The sequence below is a fragment of the Neopsephotus bourkii genome, unplaced genomic scaffold (genome assembly GCF_033783945.1).
Source record: "Neopsephotus bourkii isolate Nb327-2 ecotype Australia unplaced genomic scaffold, CSIRO-AGI_Nbou_v1 NB_567, whole genome shotgun sequence".
In the NCBI taxonomy this organism is placed as follows: domain Eukaryota; kingdom Metazoa; phylum Chordata; class Aves; order Psittaciformes; family Psittacidae; genus Neopsephotus; species Neopsephotus bourkii.
The window spans coordinates 760,438-779,633 of record NW_026901068.1 but is presented as its reverse complement, the minus strand read 5'-3'; the positions used below and the strand labels follow the sequence as shown (position 1 = coordinate 779,633).

At 48.6% G+C, this 19,196-nt stretch overlaps 1 protein-coding gene across 2 annotated transcripts in view; it reads right to left on the bottom strand.

Moving 5' to 3' along the window:
* Positions 1-17,684, bottom strand: part of NTN4 (netrin 4) — a 47,523-nt gene extending 29,839 nt beyond the window's left edge. Inside the window, exons 1-2 of one of the 2 annotated variants that reach the window (XM_061351247.1) lie at positions 17,479-17,684; positions 13,699-14,228 (exon numbers count right to left, since the gene is read on the bottom strand). In XM_061351247.1, coding sequence (XP_061207231.1) covers positions 13,699-14,228; positions 17,479-17,620 — 672 coding nt within the window. In that variant the 5' untranslated portion in view covers positions 17,621-17,684. The remainder of the gene's footprint in view (positions 1-13,698; positions 14,229-17,478) is intronic. The other variant, XM_061351248.1, reaches the window with a different exon arrangement.
* Between the last annotated feature and the right edge of the window lie 1,512 nt (positions 17,685-19,196).

Below are 19,196 nucleotides of genomic sequence, written 5' to 3'. Positions count from 1 at the left end.
ACTAGGATTCAGGGATCCTGGAAACAATAACCCTAGCACTACCAGCTCGCCTGCCTGTGGGCTTTGCCTGCCAGCTGCCACCGCCGCCAGCCCCATCACTGCTGGCATTGCTCTTGGCTGGGACCTGGTTTTCTTCCAGAGCTGCCAAGATCCAGCTGGAGGAAGCTTTGTCCCAGCCTGGAAGGAGATTTAGAGCTCGTTTTGGAGCTGAATGGTGGCAGCATGCTTTTGCGTGTCCCGTCAGCTTGCCAAGCACAGATGCGACCAAGCGCCAGTGACAGCGGGGCTCAGGCATGCTGGTGCTGGGCACTGTGCACTGTCAAGCACATTGTGCTGCAAGCCCCATGCTGCATCCTGCAAATGCTCCCTTCCGAAGGCATTTGAGCATCTTTTGCCAGAAAGATGTAGATAAGGGAGAAGGTTAACCAGGAGAGGTGGTCAGAGGACAAGGCTGGTGAGCAGTACGCCCCTTGTGCAGAAGTGTTGAGCGTAATGAGGGGTATTAATACATTTCAAAAGTTGAGGTTTTTTTTTCCCCTCTCCTTCAGGAAAGTACAAAACCATTCTGCTTCCTTAAAATAAAAGTATCAAGCAGATATGAACAGAAATCCAAACAAGCCCAACTATTAGGTCCCGCATCTCTCCCCAGGACATGTTATTTACCAAATTTAAATCAGTGTCATTCTGTCACATTTACTCATTGGTGGCTTTGTGAACACAAGATGCTTTCAGATATGGAAAGAAAATTCCTTGGGAAACATCCAAACTGGAGACATTGATTTCCCTTTAATGGAGATGATGGAAAATGCCAGGCTGAGACTTTTCAGTAAAAACTAGTATTTTGGGTTTCTTGTTATTAGATAAATTGCATCTCAGAGAGTTCTTTGTCCTGATTTAGATGAGAGCAGTGAAGGAGATACATTAATGGGAATGCTTTATGCTGGATGCAGCTGCAGACTTTCATCATTTTCAGTTTTTCTTGTTTATCTATCCCTGTTTAATGCATGTGACTGGTGCTTGCAGTTCTAGCAAAGACAATCACAGTGAGAAAATCAATAACCCTGAGCTCCTTCATGCTAAGAGAGTTAAATCTTGTCTGTGAGGAATTCAGGGGGAGTTATGCTGCTGATTTCAATGGAGCCAGTATTCCTGCTCAGGCCCCAAAATGTTACAAACGTTTCTTTTTATGGTTACTTGAAAACAGTGATGCTAAACATAAGCCCTAACTGTAATTCCCTGGGGCTGTAGGCTCTCAGCTCTCCTTTCCAGCTGTGCCTGGCAGCCCCAGATTCAGGGCCATGCTGCACCCTGCAGTAGTACAACATAACGGGGTGAGCTTGGTCTCAGTGCTGCCAAGACAGTAAACATCCTGATGCTTCCACCCCAGACGCTGGCAGCTCTGATTTAATAAAATACAAACCAGTCATCATAGCATATGGGACACCATACAAATAGCAATTCTCTGCTCTGCCCCAGCAGGTTGAGCTGGAGCCTCCAGAGACTTCATAATAATGTCAAGGATGTCTTTCCCACCAGGACTTCCCTGTTCAGTTGTCAACTTTGCTGATTTATCCCAGCCATCTTGGGAGTCAGCACAATGCTGGGGCCACACCGCCCTCATGCAGCTGCTATGGGTCTGCATCCCCATGCTGCCCTGCACCCAGCCCCACATACACTCATGTCGGGGTGCCAGATTTCCTGCTTTGTCTCTCTTTGGACTTTTCTGTGCAATTCTCCCACCAACAGGACAGGACCAGGGCTGCAGCATCTTGTCTATGAATGAGCCATGGTTTGCACAGCAAACCTGACCAGGTTTTCACATCTATGGTTCTGCTGGTATCCCCCAGCTACCAGTCAAAGGCCTCCTCAACCAGAATATTGTTTAAACAGTGCAGGGGAAGCATGTTGGAAGGATTTGAAAAGAACGTGTTGCTGACATGCATAAACATCTGATGATGGGGTTTTGTAAGTTCATCATCTCTCTGGTGTTGCTTGAAAGACTTTGGTCCTACTGCCCGGCTGCAGGCAGCTGACTCTTCTGATCAATTCTGTTGAGCCAGTGCTCCCCAGCTGCTCTGAGATGCACATCACACATAGTGGTGATGTGCCCAATCTACAGCCATCATTTCCTCTTCCCAACAGCTTCCCAAAGCCCTTCGTGTTTATACAGCGGGGAAGCTGCCCTGCAGCACTGTGCCCATATCTAGAGTGAAAACATCCTGCTCTTCAGCCAGGCTGCTCTAGCTGGCTGCAGTTTGGACACATAGGCACCCTCTAATAAATTTCCACAACGTTTCAGCTTCCTTAAAGGCTGTCACAAGCAGCTCTTGCTCTGTTGATCACTTCACATGCTTTTTGTCTGAGTGGCACGAGAAGCCTCAGCTACTTGCCCTTCGGCAGATGCAGTAATGTAGCCCTGTGTATAAATAAAGCGGCAGCTGCGAGCATGCTGCACTCAAGTAACCACTTGCACCACAGTGACCTCAATTTATAAATACATAAAAGTCCCCTTGGAAGAAGTACCCCAGCATGTTTACATGTGAGAGGCAATGAAAGGACATCTTTATATCTGTATCTATATCTGTATCTCCACAGTGAGATGGAAAATGCTAATGAAGGATGCTGACAGCAACAAAATAGGCTCTGAAGTCAAATTTGCCTGAGGAAGTCAACAAAACCAATGAAACACTTGCCACCAACAAAACCCTCCCAATGAGTCATGGGTGCACCTCAGATCAGTGCAGCCTCCACCTGCTGCAGCCTGGACCTTTTTCAAGTGTAAGTGTCCACAGAGATAAAATGGACCCCTTTGGTACCAAAATGCCCATAACATTGAAGAGACATGAATGATCCACAAAAAGCTTCTTCCACACAGACCTTCAGAAATAGGCACAACTGCAGAGGCCATGGACAGGAACCGACAGCCCCTGCACATGTGCCCCTTCTCAGTACCTGTGTCCAGCTGGAGATGCCATACTCCAACCTCCAAATGGGAGCCTGGCCTCAGCCAGAGCTTCTCCTGCTGAGCCCGAAAAGCATGAGGAGATGGTTCACAAAGTGACAACACTAGTAAATTACAGAGGGAATAAATGAATGGGAGACTCAAGAAGCATATACACATGGGAACAAGCCAACAAATGGGAATATGGAAGAGAAAACAATAAACAAATATTAAAAATATAAGCACTTTTTTATTTGCTTGTAAATGAAAACCAATGTGGTAACACTGCAAGAAGTGACCTGCGGATTCTTTCCAGAAGAGACTGATGGACTCTACCCTGCATCATCCAACCTGGATGCATGAAAATGCAACACCTATCCCTATTAGTGATTCATCCATTTGGCTGCTGGGGATTTGGTAAATTCAGTATTGCTTTATTTGATTTTTGCTGCTGGTTTTATTTTTTTAATCTATGTTACAGGAATACAGGAAAAAATAATAAGACTAAAAAATTATGTAATGTTTTCTGTCTTCTCCAAATAGAGACAGCAAAAGCAACCTTACAAAAGGGCACGTGATGTCTAGGTAAGTGTTTAACAGAAAAGTTGAGGTTTGCATTAGGCGTCTGTAGTGTCTCTTAGTATGCAGGCACTAAATAAATGCAGCTAGTTGGCCTGTATTATGGTGCTCTGTTGAATCTCCATGCCACTGGGAGCTACCTGTTTTTTAGTGCCTGGACAATGCTCTGAAAATGTAAGCAGTAAAGGTGGTGCTGGAGCTCTGCCAGCGCCAGGACCTCATCCATTGCCTCCTGAAAAATTCCCCTTGAGCCTGGCAAGCAGAGGATGTTAGGCACTGTCTGCCTGGAGCTGGCACTAAGGTGAAGAGAAGCCCTTGTGTCCCACCTCCCAGCTCTGGAATTTCTGTCTGTGTGCCCAGCATCACCTTACATCTGCTCGTGCCCACAGGACCTGTCTGTTGCTTGCAGATGTTCACAGCCACAGCACATGCTGAGATTTCTCTGCTATACTGTCTGCCTGGTAAACCTCTGCCAGCCCAATGTGTGCCTCTGCCACATCCCCCCCCTGTGTGGCTGTGCCTCCCTCCACAGCCAGCCCAGCACACCCAGTCACTCGGGCCCACTCCCATAGGGACTACCCAAGGATGGAAACTGCTGTCAGCCTTGGCTGGTTTTGTTCAGAAAAGTTTAGCTGGTAAATGTTACTGGGCCAATTAACCTTTCCTTCTCAGCAGATGTAAAAGATAAAAGTACTAATTTCTCTTGATAAACATTATGGAAAGCTCACAGGAGGCAATAAGACTGATTTGTAGACATGAATAATTGAAATATTGCTAATAGTGATGATGCAACGTGTATGCCCACTGGGGCTGTCTATAATGTCAATGTGCCACAGTGCCTGTGTTCAACTTCCACCCAAGAAACTGCACAAGGAACATTAAAATCATCATCACTGCAAATGCCTTATTAGACGTTCCTTTTTTTCACTTGCAGATGGCGCTGGTGTAAGTTTAGCTGCAGAAATCCAGTGCCAGCCAGGTGCTCCCACTTCAAAGAGGGTGTCCTCACACCTCCTTTGCAGCCCCCTGCTTGGTCACCCTTCAGTGGTGCAGAGGAACCTTGGCGCTGAGACTGCTTAGGGCAGGTATCACCTGCAGGCTCCTCTAATGTACTTCTTCGCTTTTCTGCCTCTCAGACCAAGCGGACTGCAGGGAAGAAGAGCCTCTCTTTTTCTTGCAGAGAGGTCTGACCATCCCCTCCATACGCACATTGATGGTGCACACATCAGCATTATCTGGATGAGATAAAACAGCAACAGAAATTGGGAAACCTGCCTTGTGTCTGCAGAGGTGACCATCAGAGACATTAAGATCACAGCAAGCCTGTCTGTTGGGCCACAGTGTGAAGCAACTGTCCACAACCCCAAGCAACAGTGACAGAAACCCACTGTGTACCACCACCAGCAGCGCCGGAGCTCCTTGAGATGCTGGAGAAATGGCACTCCTGCAGCTGTTACAGCTGCTTCATATATTTTGGCAAAGGACAGCATTTGGCCAGTGCCTACAGCCCTTCTGCAATCTCTACAGAACATGAAACAAGGCAAATAATCCCTTGTCTCAACATCCAAAAGTTATGTAATCTTAAAAAGACTTCAGAAGAAAAATCCAGCTATTTCAAGTAACTAGCCCTTGCAGGGGCCTTGGCAAATTAACTTATACAAGGCAACTTTTATCTTTTGGGAAACTCCAGGCATTCTTCTGCCATTCTCAAAATTGAGAAGCTGTATGGGAAAAGCTCCTACTCACACACAGCAGCCGGCTGTGGTGAGGGGCTAGAAAAGGCATGAGGAGAGCTAGGCAAGAGCCTCAGGATTTCTCCAGGATCCTGGACATTTCTGGCAATAATCAATCAGACAAGAGCCATCCTCTCAGCTTCCCTTCAACATCCCACTGCACAATTCCATTAGATGAAAATGAAACACTGCTAGGTCATGCCCCTCTTCATGCAGACAATGATCACAGAAGTGATGGTCTTACTAGGAAAATCTCTCTTCAGCTCAAAACATTTGGATTTTTTCACTTCCAGTTGACAGTGCTTCTCCAAGAATCGCCAGTTTATTCCAAAGGCTTTATTTTGCCTAATCACTACTTTCACTCATCAAACAGAATGAAACACTCAGTTTCTTGGCTCACAGACCCCTCCAGACGCATATCATTGGCTATGAACTATCAAGGAAAATAATTACTGCTTTTTACTCATCTTCAGAATCACCGTTTCCAAGGTTGCACTATCCTGAACAGGAAAATGATCCAGCATATTTCAGCTGATGATATGAAGAAGTCCCTTGACCGATCAGCAAGAAAGATGGTATTTAAATACTCTTCCCTCTGGCAATTCCCCTCCTTTCCCTATCCCCCTCAAAGATTTATGTTCGCAGCCTTGGCCTGCTGGCAGTACCTGTTGTGTGGATAGAAGACCAAGAAAATCCAGAGGTACCTCCAAAGAGGCAGACAGAGAACAAGACTTGCTTGTTTGTAAGCAGCGCTGTGAGAAAAGCTGGCTCACTCCCCACAGCTGCAGAATAACCCCTGTCACAGTTTCTGAGCATGACACACCTGAGCATGACACATACTGCAAAAGCCTGCAAGGCAGCAGGTTAGTGTTTCAGCAACTGCAACAGTACTAAGGATCAAGGGGAATTCTTTCAGCCTAAGAGTAATCCTATTTCATGAATACTTCTCAATTGCTCTTGCCTGTAAGAAAAGGCTTTGTGTCGATAGAAGTGGCTGCTTAAACCGCGTTATGATGAGCTACACCTAATTTTAGGAAAAAGAACACCTGTCTGAATTACATGCAAATATGCATGGCCAAAAAGGTCATGAGAAACAGTACCCCCTTTCAATCCATGGATATAGATTTTGATCACAGCAATGAGGAATGCTGTGGAGAGGCTGGTGATAGAGAGCCATGGTATGTGTGTCTAGTGAGCTTGCTTTTGGACATTAATTTCTTTTCCTCCTGGAAATGTTGCCCAGGGAGAATTTGAAGACTTCACCATTTTGTGTAGGATTTTGAACATTGGTAGACTGGATATCTCATGCCAACACCCACTGTGCATGGTGATTAATCTCAGATTAAATCCCCATGAACTTTTGTTCCAAAACTTTAGAGAAGCGTCAATTCACTCCTTTAGGTTACAGACTTCCCATGTCACTGGTTGTATCCAAGAATCCCAAAGAGAAACATGGCAGCCCCACTTCCCAGCCAGCAAACTGGGAGCTGAATAAGTGAGCCACTCCTCTCTTCATGGCAAAAATGAACTGTGAAATGAAGCAGTAGGATGCTGAATAGAGGTTCGGGATGCACCGCTAAAATCCTGTGACACTTCTCAAGGGAAGCAACAGTCCTGCTTACAAGGCCAGGTGCCAATTCAGAGAATTAAATTCTGCCTACTCAAGTTCCTCTTGTTTCATGTGGATACAGTGCTCTTCACTTCCTACATAAGGAGTTTGGAAAGGGTCTCCTGAAGTCCTGGGACCCATTCCCTCCTGCTGTTGGCAGCCTACAATATACCCCCTTTCAGAGAATGGTCAAGCTGCCTTTGAAGAATAATTTGTTTTAGGCATAAATAGGGGCTGATCCAGAAGTCCTCATCCACAGCTGTTAGAAACTTACTGTTCTAAATAGAGGACTGCTGCTATGCACTGTTAAACACTGGCTATACTCCATCCCAGAGGCAGCTACATTTCGAGAGCTAGTCAAGCAGAGGGCCAACCACCAAGTGCCAAAAGCACTGGGAAAGCCAGGGAGAAAAGGAGACGATGAGACCTTCCTGTGGGTTAGCTGCAATTGGGGGAATCATGCCAAGGATCACCGGACAGGTTGGAGAAACATCTTGCTTCTCACATGCCCTGGTCCTCCAGAGATGCTGAGCACCTGGAAGGCTTGGCAAAGGGATATGTCACTCCTCAGGACTGTTCACAGCAGATGGAGAGGCATTTATCACAACCTGGCCCCAAGATCTGGCAGTATCATCCCTGGTACTACACATACAGAAAACTTAAAATGCAGGTGCCAGTGCCCAGAAAACAGCAGTTGTGTCATCACAGAATCATACAATCATAGAATAGTAAGTTGGAAGGGACCGTAAAGCTTATCCAGTTCCAACCCCCCTGCCACAGACAGGGACACCTTCCACTAGACCAGGCTGCTCAAAGCCCCATGCAGCCTGGCCTTGTAGACTTCCAGCCCTGATGATGACAGAACTGTAGAGGGAAAGTAGCTTTCATGGTAAAATTCCCCAGGGACCAAAGGTTTGTCTGCCCATGTGCCCAGAACTGCCCTTGTCTCCTGTCCTCCCAGACATGTGAATAAACTAAGCTTGGGCACCCCCTTTTTCCCTGCATCCTCTTTTTGCTGCCTCATTATTTAAAGGGACCAGCTTGCCACCACTCCACTACATTAAAGCCAGTGGAAACCCTGCACAAAGCTTGAGAAGATAGACTTCCCTGCCTGGAGGGAAAGCTTGGAGATCAAGCCAAGAGATGCTCCTTGCCACAGCCGTCAGCAAGGTGGCTGGTGGGGAGATGATGTCCCACTGGTATGTTGCTGCTGTTAGCAGCAACCCCTGTGCTGCCCTGGCCAGCGGGCACACATCCTGCTCTCACAAGGCCTCCCCAGCCACCCTGCACTGAATGGCAAGCTCCAGCAACCTGGGATGTCTAAATTCTACATCACGTTATTGGTTCTGGCCTGACTTCATTTACTTCATCTCATTACTCTTCCCCTAGAAATTATTATTATTGTCCTTATGAATAATGGCTCCCATGTCTTGCTAAATTCACTCATATAATTGCAAAGTGATGGGCTGGATCTGGCCACCACCCCCATCACCCCTGGCCCCTAGTTGAACAGACTCCCGTTTGCATGTGGCATTTCTGTACTGAGCCTGACAATTTGCAGACCGAATAGTCAGGAAGATGGTCTTAAAGAGGGTTTTTTTCCCTACAAAATGCACGTCTACAGAATGTAGAGATGGGACTTGAAAACAGGCTTCCATAGCTATGTCCTCACATGTCCTAAGCACTGCTGAACACCAGCCAGAATCCCTCTTTCCTTCTCATCAGTTTGGCCCTTTGTTTTCTCTCTGTGCAGACATCAGTGGCACAGGACAGTTAAAGAAGCCATTTGTGGCCCTCTAATGAGCTGATGTTCCAGGCTGTTTTGAGGTTATTCTTGCATATTTGCCCAGTCGTTTTGTGGAGTCCCAAGTCCTGCAAGTGACTGAACTCGAATCTCCTGTGACCCACAAGATCCTTGGGGGATCTCAGAGCAATGAAGATGTGGTTTCAGTCAAGGACAGCAATGATAAGGTTAAAACCCAAGCTTATTCAGGCCTAAAAGACTGGCAAAAAAAAAAAAAAAAAGAAAAAAAAAAAAGGCAAAAGCTTCTAGGCTGCAAAAGAGTGTTGCTACAACCCCAAATTAGAGCTGCAAAATAAAAATCACTGAGCATTTTTAACCCATTTGTGTCACTGAGTACAATTCCCCATTGTCTATCAGGGCCAAACTTGTGAATATCAGGACACAATTTACTTCTCCTCTACACAGCTAATTTCAGACAGAACCAGTCAGATGGTTGTCCAAATCCTTAAGGAACAGAGGCAGGCTGCATGCAGTAACAATGCAAGGCAAAGCATTTGCAGGCTGTTCTGCTACGGAAGGCACATGAGATCAATAAAATGCTCACACCCCACAGTATAACAGAACTATGTAATGTTTCAAAAGTTAAAAGCACATTAGAATTTGTTGCTGGAATATAGTCAAGCTACAAATATGCCTCTCCTATTAATAGCAAACAGCAACAATAGCTGAGGTCTCCATGTGATTTATTAGCAGTATTCTGAATAGATGAACACTCAAATAAGTCACTAATTTGCTAAAATCTTGTCAAGGAGACTCTGCTTCAGTAAATCCTTTTATCCTGGAGCTTGTCTAAATGGGGACACTCAGGCGAGCTAATCTGAATTGACCACAGATGGGAATGTAAAGTGAATGAGATAATTGCATTGCAGAGTGGACAGTCACTCTCCCTCACAGTTAAAGAATTAACATCTGCTAAGGGCCCCTTGTCAATGAGCCCTTAAAAGTGATCTCTAGCTAAGGATAATTTACAGATTAAGAGTATAAAAGAAGAAATATTAATGTGATCTGAATTAAGGGAGGGAAGATGGTCTTTTACATGTACTAATAAAATTGGCATTCCTATCTGAGCATGAAGCTGAGTTTATTCCTGCATCTTGTTTACTTAAATCAGAAATCCACTTCTAATTTCCCTTCCAATAACATGGCTGAAGGGTTACACCCTGGAAAACAGTGGAAATATTCTGGATTTGTAGCACATCCGTATGATCCAGGCTAAAACTTGGCCTTAGATTTTCCCTTAAAAAACTGATGATATAAGGCCACCATTTAGAGGTTTCTGCCTATGCTAAACAAACTGCTGCTGTGAAACAAGTAATTCACTAAATTAAGCATGGGGAAAGTCTTTAGTGACCCCTTTGCATGCAGCTGATCTGAAACTATCCCAACAGGGAATGAGTTTCTTATCTCCTTCACAGTGTGGCAAATCCGATCCCTCAAGCTGGCAGATGCTTGAAGCTTGCTGGAAACCTGGGTTGGTTGTAGGTTTCCTTCTCCTTCCCACTTCTCTTTCGCCTGTACTGAGTGGGCCCCACTGTGGGGGGCAGCCTGACCCCCGGTGTCGGACAGTGAGAGCTGTCTACCATCATGGTCCCAGCACCACAAAGGGAAGCCTAGAGTCATTCTGCTACAGAAGAAAGATAAAAGGCGTCTCCCAGAGCTGTTTCAGCATCTCTGGTCTCTCTGCCAGCTTTGAGCTCTGGGTCTTTGAAATTAACCAAGAGGCTTGGTAACTTACTTCCTCCACTATCATAATTCTCCTTAAGGTCAACGTCACAGCAAGTTGTGTTGAGGGGGGATTTTTGCCCTAAGAGTTGAACTAGGCATATAAGGAATGACTCATGATGATGAGGGCAAAGAAATGCAAAAAGCTTGATCTTTCTTTTCAACACAAACTGAAGCAGATACATCTTTGCTCCAAATTAGTACAGGCAATTGATTAAAAAAAGGCTGTTAAGTGCTGAGTCCTATGAACTTCTGCATGCTGCTGCCTCGAGATAGGGCTTGCAGGCACAAACTATTGACAGGCATGCAGGTGGATCAGCACTGCCTGCTCTTTGCAGGGACTAAAGTCAGAAAAAAACCAGCCTGACCATCCACAGGTCTGTGCCAAGCTCTGGTGCTGTTTGGAGTGAGCAGCCACCTCCTGAGGCCTCTCCTGGGGCAGCAGTGACCGAGCTGCCAGCAGCATGCAGAAACCCCACTGTCCTGCAAACTCCTGCAAGCCCTGATTCTGTGCCTGGAAATACACATGTGGCACTGGAATGTCTGAAGTGGGAAAAAGGTGGTGTATGGGTGGTGCGGTACACAGTTTGGGTCACAGGTTATGGTTGTTACATCACAGTTAAAAAATTCCAGAAAGTTAAAAAAGAAATCCAGTAGCGCTCACAGAATTCATGCTTGTGCCATAAAGAAAACTGCGGCAACTGGGCTGCAATTAAATAATACCCTTCAGACTTGGACACTTCAGATGACTGCATATTTGAAACCACTGTTTCAAGTGAAATTACTGTTTCCATATGTCTCAAATTAGGTGCTACCAGAAGTAGGAGTAAAGGACAACATAACTCCAAACAGAACACAAAACACTGGTGTTTCTTTAGGTGAGATACATGTTGCTATTGGCAGTTACAAGTAATTGCTGGAATGTAGCACACTGTAATAAATTAAATGTGATATTTGCTAAGCATGCAGGCTTGCCATCTGGTCACCAGAGAGCTGCTGTTATTACTTTGCAGGTTAAAAGTGGTGTTTAAGTGCAGGGAACTGAAGTGTGCCATATAAATAAAATCTAAGCTCAGGCCCCTTGGACTCAACATTTGTTTAAAACCTGGAATAATTAAATGAGCTTGACTTTTATAGCCTCTGCAATAACACAGACTAAAGTGATGCCAAAAGAAGAGGTCCCATAGGAGCAAGCTCAGTAAATAGCCTGCTTTTGCAGCGTGCTACTTCAGATGCAACAAACACCACTAAATTCCTTTTCTTCTTGATAGGCATTGGTTTCTACACACAAGACCTTGATCCCACTGTCCCCATGCATTGCACCAACCCGTAGAGGAGCCAGCCAGAGGTTCTTGGTTCCACAGACCCATCCTGGTGTGCAGGTACATCACTGGGCTGACCGCAGTGGAAACTGCATCATGTTGCGAGCTACAAGGACCCAGCACAAACAAGACAAGTACTTGTCCCAGATGATGCCTTGGGTTTCTCATCCCTAAGAACAATCACTGGGAAAGCTGAAAAAGGAGCATGGAAGTCAGAGTACCCCAGAAATGTCCTGCTGTCTGGCCTGAGAGTTATAGAGTTCAGTCTCTGTCCTCTCTCTCAAGCTGGCATAGCCTTATGATTCACATGGTGGGACACAGGGGCTCGCAGAAGTGCGGAGGGCCTGGAACATTCCCAGTGGGGCACATCCATCCTTTCTTTTGTAGGTCCCACTTTGTATTTAGCTCAGATTCAGAACAACACAATGGTTTGGGGTGAAACGGACCTCAAAGATCATCCAGTTCCAACCCCCCTGCCATGGGCAGGGACACCTCACACTAGACCAGATTGCTCAAAGCCCCATCCAGTCTGGCCTTGAACACTGCCAGAGGTGGGGCATCCACAGCTTCTCTGGGCACCCTATTCCAGCGTCTTACCATCCTCATAATAAAAAATGTCTTGCTTATACACAGTCTAAATCAATTTCAGTTTAAAACTGTTGCCCCTTGTCCTGTCAGAACAAGTGAACTGGTGAAAAGTCTCCATCTTTCTTATAAGCCCCTTTATATATTTCACTGTGAAAGGTAGCTGTTGTGGAGCATGAGCAAAGCGAGGCAGGAGAAGAGAGGAAGATAGCACTTTCTCTCACCAGCCATTGGATTAAAACCCTTTGCTGGGCTAATGGAATAAACAGCCTTGGTCTGAAGATCCTTGTTTTTGGGCCGATGAGAGCATGGAACAGCTTTTCCTAGAGGTGGACATCAGCTGCCTCCTGAGATGCAGCTAAGACATGCTGTGTTGTGAAAAAAAGAGCTCCCAGTGTTTCTGCAGAGTGGCTTCTTAGCCAGAACACGGCTAGAGGTGACCCCAAATGATTGCAAAGGGGTCTGGACAGGTGATTTTTCTGAGATACGGATCTGAATGTTTTTAGGTGAGAGAAAGGTTTAAAGTTTGATTGAACTTCCAGGCAAGCTCATTAAATAAGGCCACTAGAGGGAGCAGCCTTGACAGCGCAGAGCTGGTCACTGGGGACCCATCCGCACCAGTGGGGACGCCAGGGGACACCCCCATTGCCATTGCTCCCAGGGGAGGCTGCCCAGCACCACGGGGCAGGCTTAGGCACCAAAGGGCAGGGTATTATTGGTAGCACCTCCAGATACCTGAGTAACTACCTGTTGTTTCTGATACAGAAACAATCTGGGTTTGTCATGTTTCTTTCCTCTTAGCAAACATGATGTTTTTCTTCATTTTTTCAAGCTCTTTTTATGTGAGAATAAGTGAGGACATTAAAAAAGATGAGGCATAAGTTTCTTAATTACCTGGCTAATCTAGTTCATAGGAACCATACTTCAGTGTATTCAGTAGCTATTTTGGCTGGTTACATGCTTCTCAGTGAAGACATCACTATTAAAAGTGAATCTGGGGACAATTTTAATGTAGATGCATTTTTGCCAGAGACAGCCTGATTTGCATCACCCTGAAACCACATGACTGTGAGATCTGGAGAAGGCTGTCAGAGTTACTTTCCCTTTGGCTTTCCCAAGGGATGGGCAGCATCCGCCTTGTTTGTAGTTGTGCTGGAGGGGTTCATCAGGTGTGGGGAGAGGAGGTTCTAGAAAAGAGGGATATCATGAGCTCAGCAAACCAAGGGACAGAGCAGTGCCTACATCACCTAGGAATGAATGGTGTTAGTTCACCTCGTGAAATAAATTCAACGACAAGAACTGTGGGTGCAGTAAAACAAGAAGCATATATGCTGGAGCAGATATTGCACAGGGAAAGGGAGCTGGCGCAAAAGGGTTTCTTCTTCCAACCCAGGCAGACCTACCTCTCCTCCGGTGCAGGGGAAGGGGCTGGAATATCTGGAAGTGCAAATGGCTCCTCTCTGCCTCACATCATCCTCCAGCCCGAAGGTGGCCGAGCAGTTAGCAGCAAAGTATTTGTAAGGCTTCCACGTCTTGCCGAAGTCCTGGGAGCGCTCCAGCACCATGGCGGCCGGCCTGGGCGACTTGAAGACCAGAATCAAGTGAGTGAAGTAGAAGGCGGTTTCCAGGTCCAGCCGGATGGTCTCACGAGAGGCGTTCTCGGCCGCCTGCCACCACGTGCGGGGCAGGCGGAACGGGGAGTCAGCCATGGCGGCGGCGGGGTGGGCCAGCCCGGCATGGGCCAAGCTGCAGCGGCCGCACGTGGGGCGCTGGCAGCGGCGCTGGCTGTCCTCGGTGACGGCGCAGAAGGGCTCGGTGGCATGGCGCCCGCACGCTGTCTCTGTCTGCAGCGCCCGCCCGTGCGCCAGGTTGCCCATCCGGGGGTTGCAGGCCTTCTCACAGGGGCTGCCTGCTCCCGATGTGCTGACCAGACCTGCAAGGTGAGAGCAGGGAGGTGAAGCCAGCTCCCGAGGCGGGTGCACCCCACTCTACCCCACTGGAAGCCACCATGTATCGCTGGTACACACCGAGCCCAGAAGGGCTGAGGGAGAGCACGGCACTGCTGCTCAGCTCTCCCCTCCACGGGGTCGAGTGCGTCTGTAACAGCAGAGCAAACCAAAAACCCCTCGGGGCTTCCCTGTGCTCCAGAAAATCCCTACCAAGAGCAGCAGGCAGGAGAGGTACCTCCACATTGTCCTCCTGCCCAAAGGGACCCAGAGCAGGGCTGAGGCTTTGGCGGCAGTGAATGTGGCCATGCCACTCCTGCCCTAAGGGCTCCAAGGGGATCCAGGTGGTCCTGAGGAAGGAGAGAAAAGCACGAGATGGACTGCTGTGGAGGACAGCATTGCTGTGCCCCAGCTCAACAGGGCATTGGAGGTGTGAGAGGTGGTAGGAATATCTCCTGCCATCAATGACCTCGAGTCTTCACCCCCTTCCTCACCCGTCCATCCCTACCCCAAATCTCCCCTCAGTCCTGAACTGCTGACAAGGTCAGGGTTGAATGGAAGCACTGCCTAAGTTTGGGAAGGCTGTCACTGATGTGTGCAAAGGGGGGAAAAACCTAATCCTTGGTTGAAGTGCTGCTGGCAAGCTGCCTCGCAGCTGAGGCTCTGTGGGCTCTCGTCAAGTTTTTATGGAAGCCTTGTCAATTTAAAAATTCACAGTTAAAGTGTCAAAGGGAAATAAAATCACCACGGGGTTTGGTGTGAAACCATCTGCAATGTAACCCTCCTGGTGCAGGAATGTTTGATTTGGGGCTTTCCACCTCTTTATTAATAAATGTAACAGTAAGGCCAGGCTGTATTTGATGAACCGTAAGTGTTTAACATAAAAAAACCCATAAAATATATCTCTGATGAGCTGGACATGGGCAGGCCAAACCATCTGAGGTACATAATGTCTTCTTTATCACCAGGCCACTCACATACAGTCAGCTTTGTGCACCAATTATTACAGCTTTTTGGCATTTTTGTTATGTCCAAAGGTCATTTCAGTTTAGCATCCAATAAATCTTTTATTTGGGGTTTATTCAGCTTTTGTCTACAGCATCGTAGTTGCAATTAAGCTATATTATGCACAAGCAGAGGCTGAGCCTTCAGAGCCTGACAGCATTCCCCACTCCTTCTGCTCCTTAAGAAACACCCTGGCAAGGAAAGGTTTCAACCAGCAAAGGACTACACAAGTTTTCTATACTGATTATTCAGAACAGATGTGGACCACTGCTTGTTATATGCACCCACTACAGAGCACTCCTGAGCCAGCCTCTGGATTTCACCTCGTAAGCAGACTTGGGAAACTCTTAGCGAACAAGAAATGCTCAGTCAAGTTCGTTTCCTACAGGGACCCGGTGGATTGTGTCAGATTATCTGTGTTAACTGCGCAGAATACATTTACTCAGGAAAAGTAAACAGCTATAACTGTAAAGTTAATGTCGTATCACTTACATCTTTTGAACATCTTTTCAAAGCACTGTATAAACATTAACTAACCTACGCAGCTCTCCTGAGGGGTAGGTAAGTAAGGGCTATTATCATATTATGAGTTAGGCTTGCCACAAGTTGGCCTGATTTATGTCTTTGGCTGCTTTCCTGGATTCTTTGGCTACGTGTAACACGGCGCAGTTAGCCGCCAAACAAATAGATGAACATTCACTGTGGTTCCCTTCGTTGCGGGACTGCAGAGCAGATTTGGGAAGAGGTAAAAAGAGCAGGGCTCAGTCAGAACAGTGTTCACCAAGCCCTTTTGTGCACACCACCGATTACAGCCCCTGGGGAGGCAGTGGAGGAGGACCTGGTCAGCAGGAGGTTTCCTGGTGCCTGTGGTGGTGGCAGGGGTCCACATAGCTGTCCCTGGGGTAAGGGCAAGGCTCTGCTTGAGCCTGGATAGCAAATTCTCACTTAAGACTCTGGGAGCTGAGAGGATTCAATTGCTCCCAGCTCCGGGTATGCTCCCTGGTCACACAGGGTCACTGACTGCAGTTGTCTTCGGGCCAGGCATGGAGGGTCCCTTCCTCACCTGGTGCCAGATTTAGGGCCAGGGACCTTGGTTTCAGCAGGATTTGAGCTGTGCTGCTGGCACACAGACGCGGGTCCCAGGGGCGGAAAGGGGGGAGAGGAAACCCCCTTTGAAAGGGTGTTTGTTTTCACTTGAATTGGAATGAGTTGCATGACAGATGCAGAGCACCGCATGTTATGAAAAGTGACAGCTTTGTAGTGTAATGCTGGCTGCCAGAGGGATTCAGTAAAAGGACAAATGAGAGCATAAAGATTTCTACGCTGTCCGCCACAAGCTGACGACTGCTCTGCCACAGCCCTGGAAAAGGGCACTTAATCAATATGACCAACTAAATACTCCCATTCTACATACTACTGTACATGCCACTGGACTGGGATCTTCAGTAAATGAGTAAGAGCATGCAGTGAATACCATGACTCACCTGTAAAACATCCATGGAAAATCATATGCTTCCTGCTTGAGCATTTTAGCAACACTTGTCTTGTGATGTTTCATTTATATCTTTTGCCCGATCAAATGTTTGTTTCCCATCTGGCTTTTTTCTTCTTTTTAAAGAATAAAACTGGCACTCGGCTTGCGATCAGCCGCGCAAGCGTTATGCAAACTGTTTATGCCCGACCGCCTCCGCTGCGGAGCGGCGGGACCCCGCTGCGGGTGGTTATGCTGCGGGAAGAGGCTTTGAAAACCCGTCCTGCCGCCCCCCGGAGCCCGCAGCGCCCTTCCTCCGAGTCCCCTCACAGCGCCCCGCGGCCGGGAGCCTCTTTGCGGCACCCCCGGGTCTCCGACCTCAGTCCCTGGTGGAGCCCTCCCTGACCCGGTTCTCCCGACTCCACCGCCCCGTCGGAGCCTCCACGCGCAGGGGCGGCCCCGAACCCCGCTTTGTGTGCGGCGGAGCGGGGTGCGCAGCCCCGGCGCCTGACAGTGCTCCACGGACGCACACTGCGTACCTGCGCACACAGCATGTGCGGACATACACGCATACGTGCGTGCATGCAGATAACGCGTACCCAGACAAACACGCGGTGCGCACACGCCGATGCGATACTACTCTATGCATGTGCACGCCTACGTACACACACATACGTGTGCGCGTACATACGCATATACGCGTATATACACGCGTATGCACAGACGCCAGTGGACTCACGTACATGCGGCCCCGCGCCTACCCCGCACTCCCGCGGAAGACGGAGACAGCCGAGCGCCGGACGGTCGCGACCCACCTGCAGCACCGGCGGCGGCGCCCAGTAGCAGCAGCACCAGCAGCGGCAGCATCGGCGGCAGCATCTCCCGCTGCACCCCACGCCCCATGGCCGCTCGCCCTGCGCGCCCCGCCGCCCCGCGGCGAGACCGGCCCCGCGCGGCATTAGCGCCCCGCGCGGCACCGGCGGGAGGGCGCGCGCCGCCCCGCCGCCCGCCGCGGACCACGCACCGCCCCGCCGCCGCCCGCCGCCCGCAGCGCAGCGCAGCGCCCCGCCGCCGCCCCACCCCGCGCCCCGCCCCGCCCCGCCGCTGCGTTGTGCTGCCTGCCCGCCTTCCCCGCCGGGGCGGCCCCGTCGCGGGGGGCTGTTGCCGGTGCGCGGCGAGGAGCGGTACTGCAGCGGACCGCACCCCCCCACCTCACACTCCATCGCAGCCCGACCGAGGGACCCGCTGCCCCGCACCCCCCCCCCCCCCGCGAAAGCGCCGGTTCCCGAGCTCCGGCGCCCTGTCTGTTGCGGCGGAGAACGCTGCCTTCCTCTGGCCCTGCTTGGCTGCGTGCAAAGGCGATCTGACCAGCCGCTGCGCAGTCACGGGTGGCTCAAAACCTTGAAGAGGTTTCTCGGTTTATTTGGTCTTTTCTGGTCAGTGGAGGACTGAGGTATGAAGCCACATAGACATAAGAGGATTTCCTCTTCCTTGGGACTTGGACTTGGACTTAGCAACCTGTGACACAGCCCACAGCTGGAAAGTCCCATACAGTCTGATCGGGTCAATAGCACTGGTCACCGTACCTCAGCACATTTATTTGGCTCTGGAAATAAGAAAAGGCAAGGTGACATCATTTTTCCACCACTAAACCATTACTTTGTGAGCTCTGAGCAGAGGGACATAGGAGGGAAGGGGTGAAGTGCTTCTGAGCAATCACTTGTTTTACTCACCTGAATCTAACCTGAGAGGTGAGTGTGCTGCAAGTGTTACAAAACATTTCCTACTCGTTTCCCTGCACTTTGAACTTCGATAACTTAAAAATGACTGTTTTAAAAACCAGTGTGATGGTACCTTACGACCACTGCACCACCTTCTGCAGTGCCTTCCAAAAATGCCGCTCAGGGTATATTGTCACCGGAATGTTCCCTGAGAGGTGTTTAGTCCCTTATCTACCAACAACAGTCAAACACCTGACTCAAGGGCCAGTATTATCTCTGTATCTGTACTGTAAAAGCTGATCCCTGACATCTTTCTAATTTTTCATTGCTGACAGACATAGCATCACAGAATGGTTTGGGTTGGAAGGAACATTAAATATCATCTAGTTCCAGCCCCCTGGCAGGGGCACCATTCACTGAACAAGGTTGTTCCAAGCCCCATCCAACCTGGCCTTGAACACTGCCAGGGATGGGCAAGCCACAGCTTCTCTGGGCAACTTGTTCCAATATCTAGACACCCTCACAGTAAAGAATTTCTTCCTAATGTCTACGTACCTTCTTAGTGTTACATACCACAGAGAAGAATTTTGCTTTGTTGCCACTGTTGTTTTGTTCTGCCCTCCAGGTGAGCGTGTCGAGACAGGGGCTTCCAGCCTCTGGGCATCTGTTGAAACCCTGTGATCACTTGTGAGCTACTCAAGGGCTTGTCCTACATCCTGGCCATCACAGCGCGAGCTGCACTGACTCTTTTGAGCTTC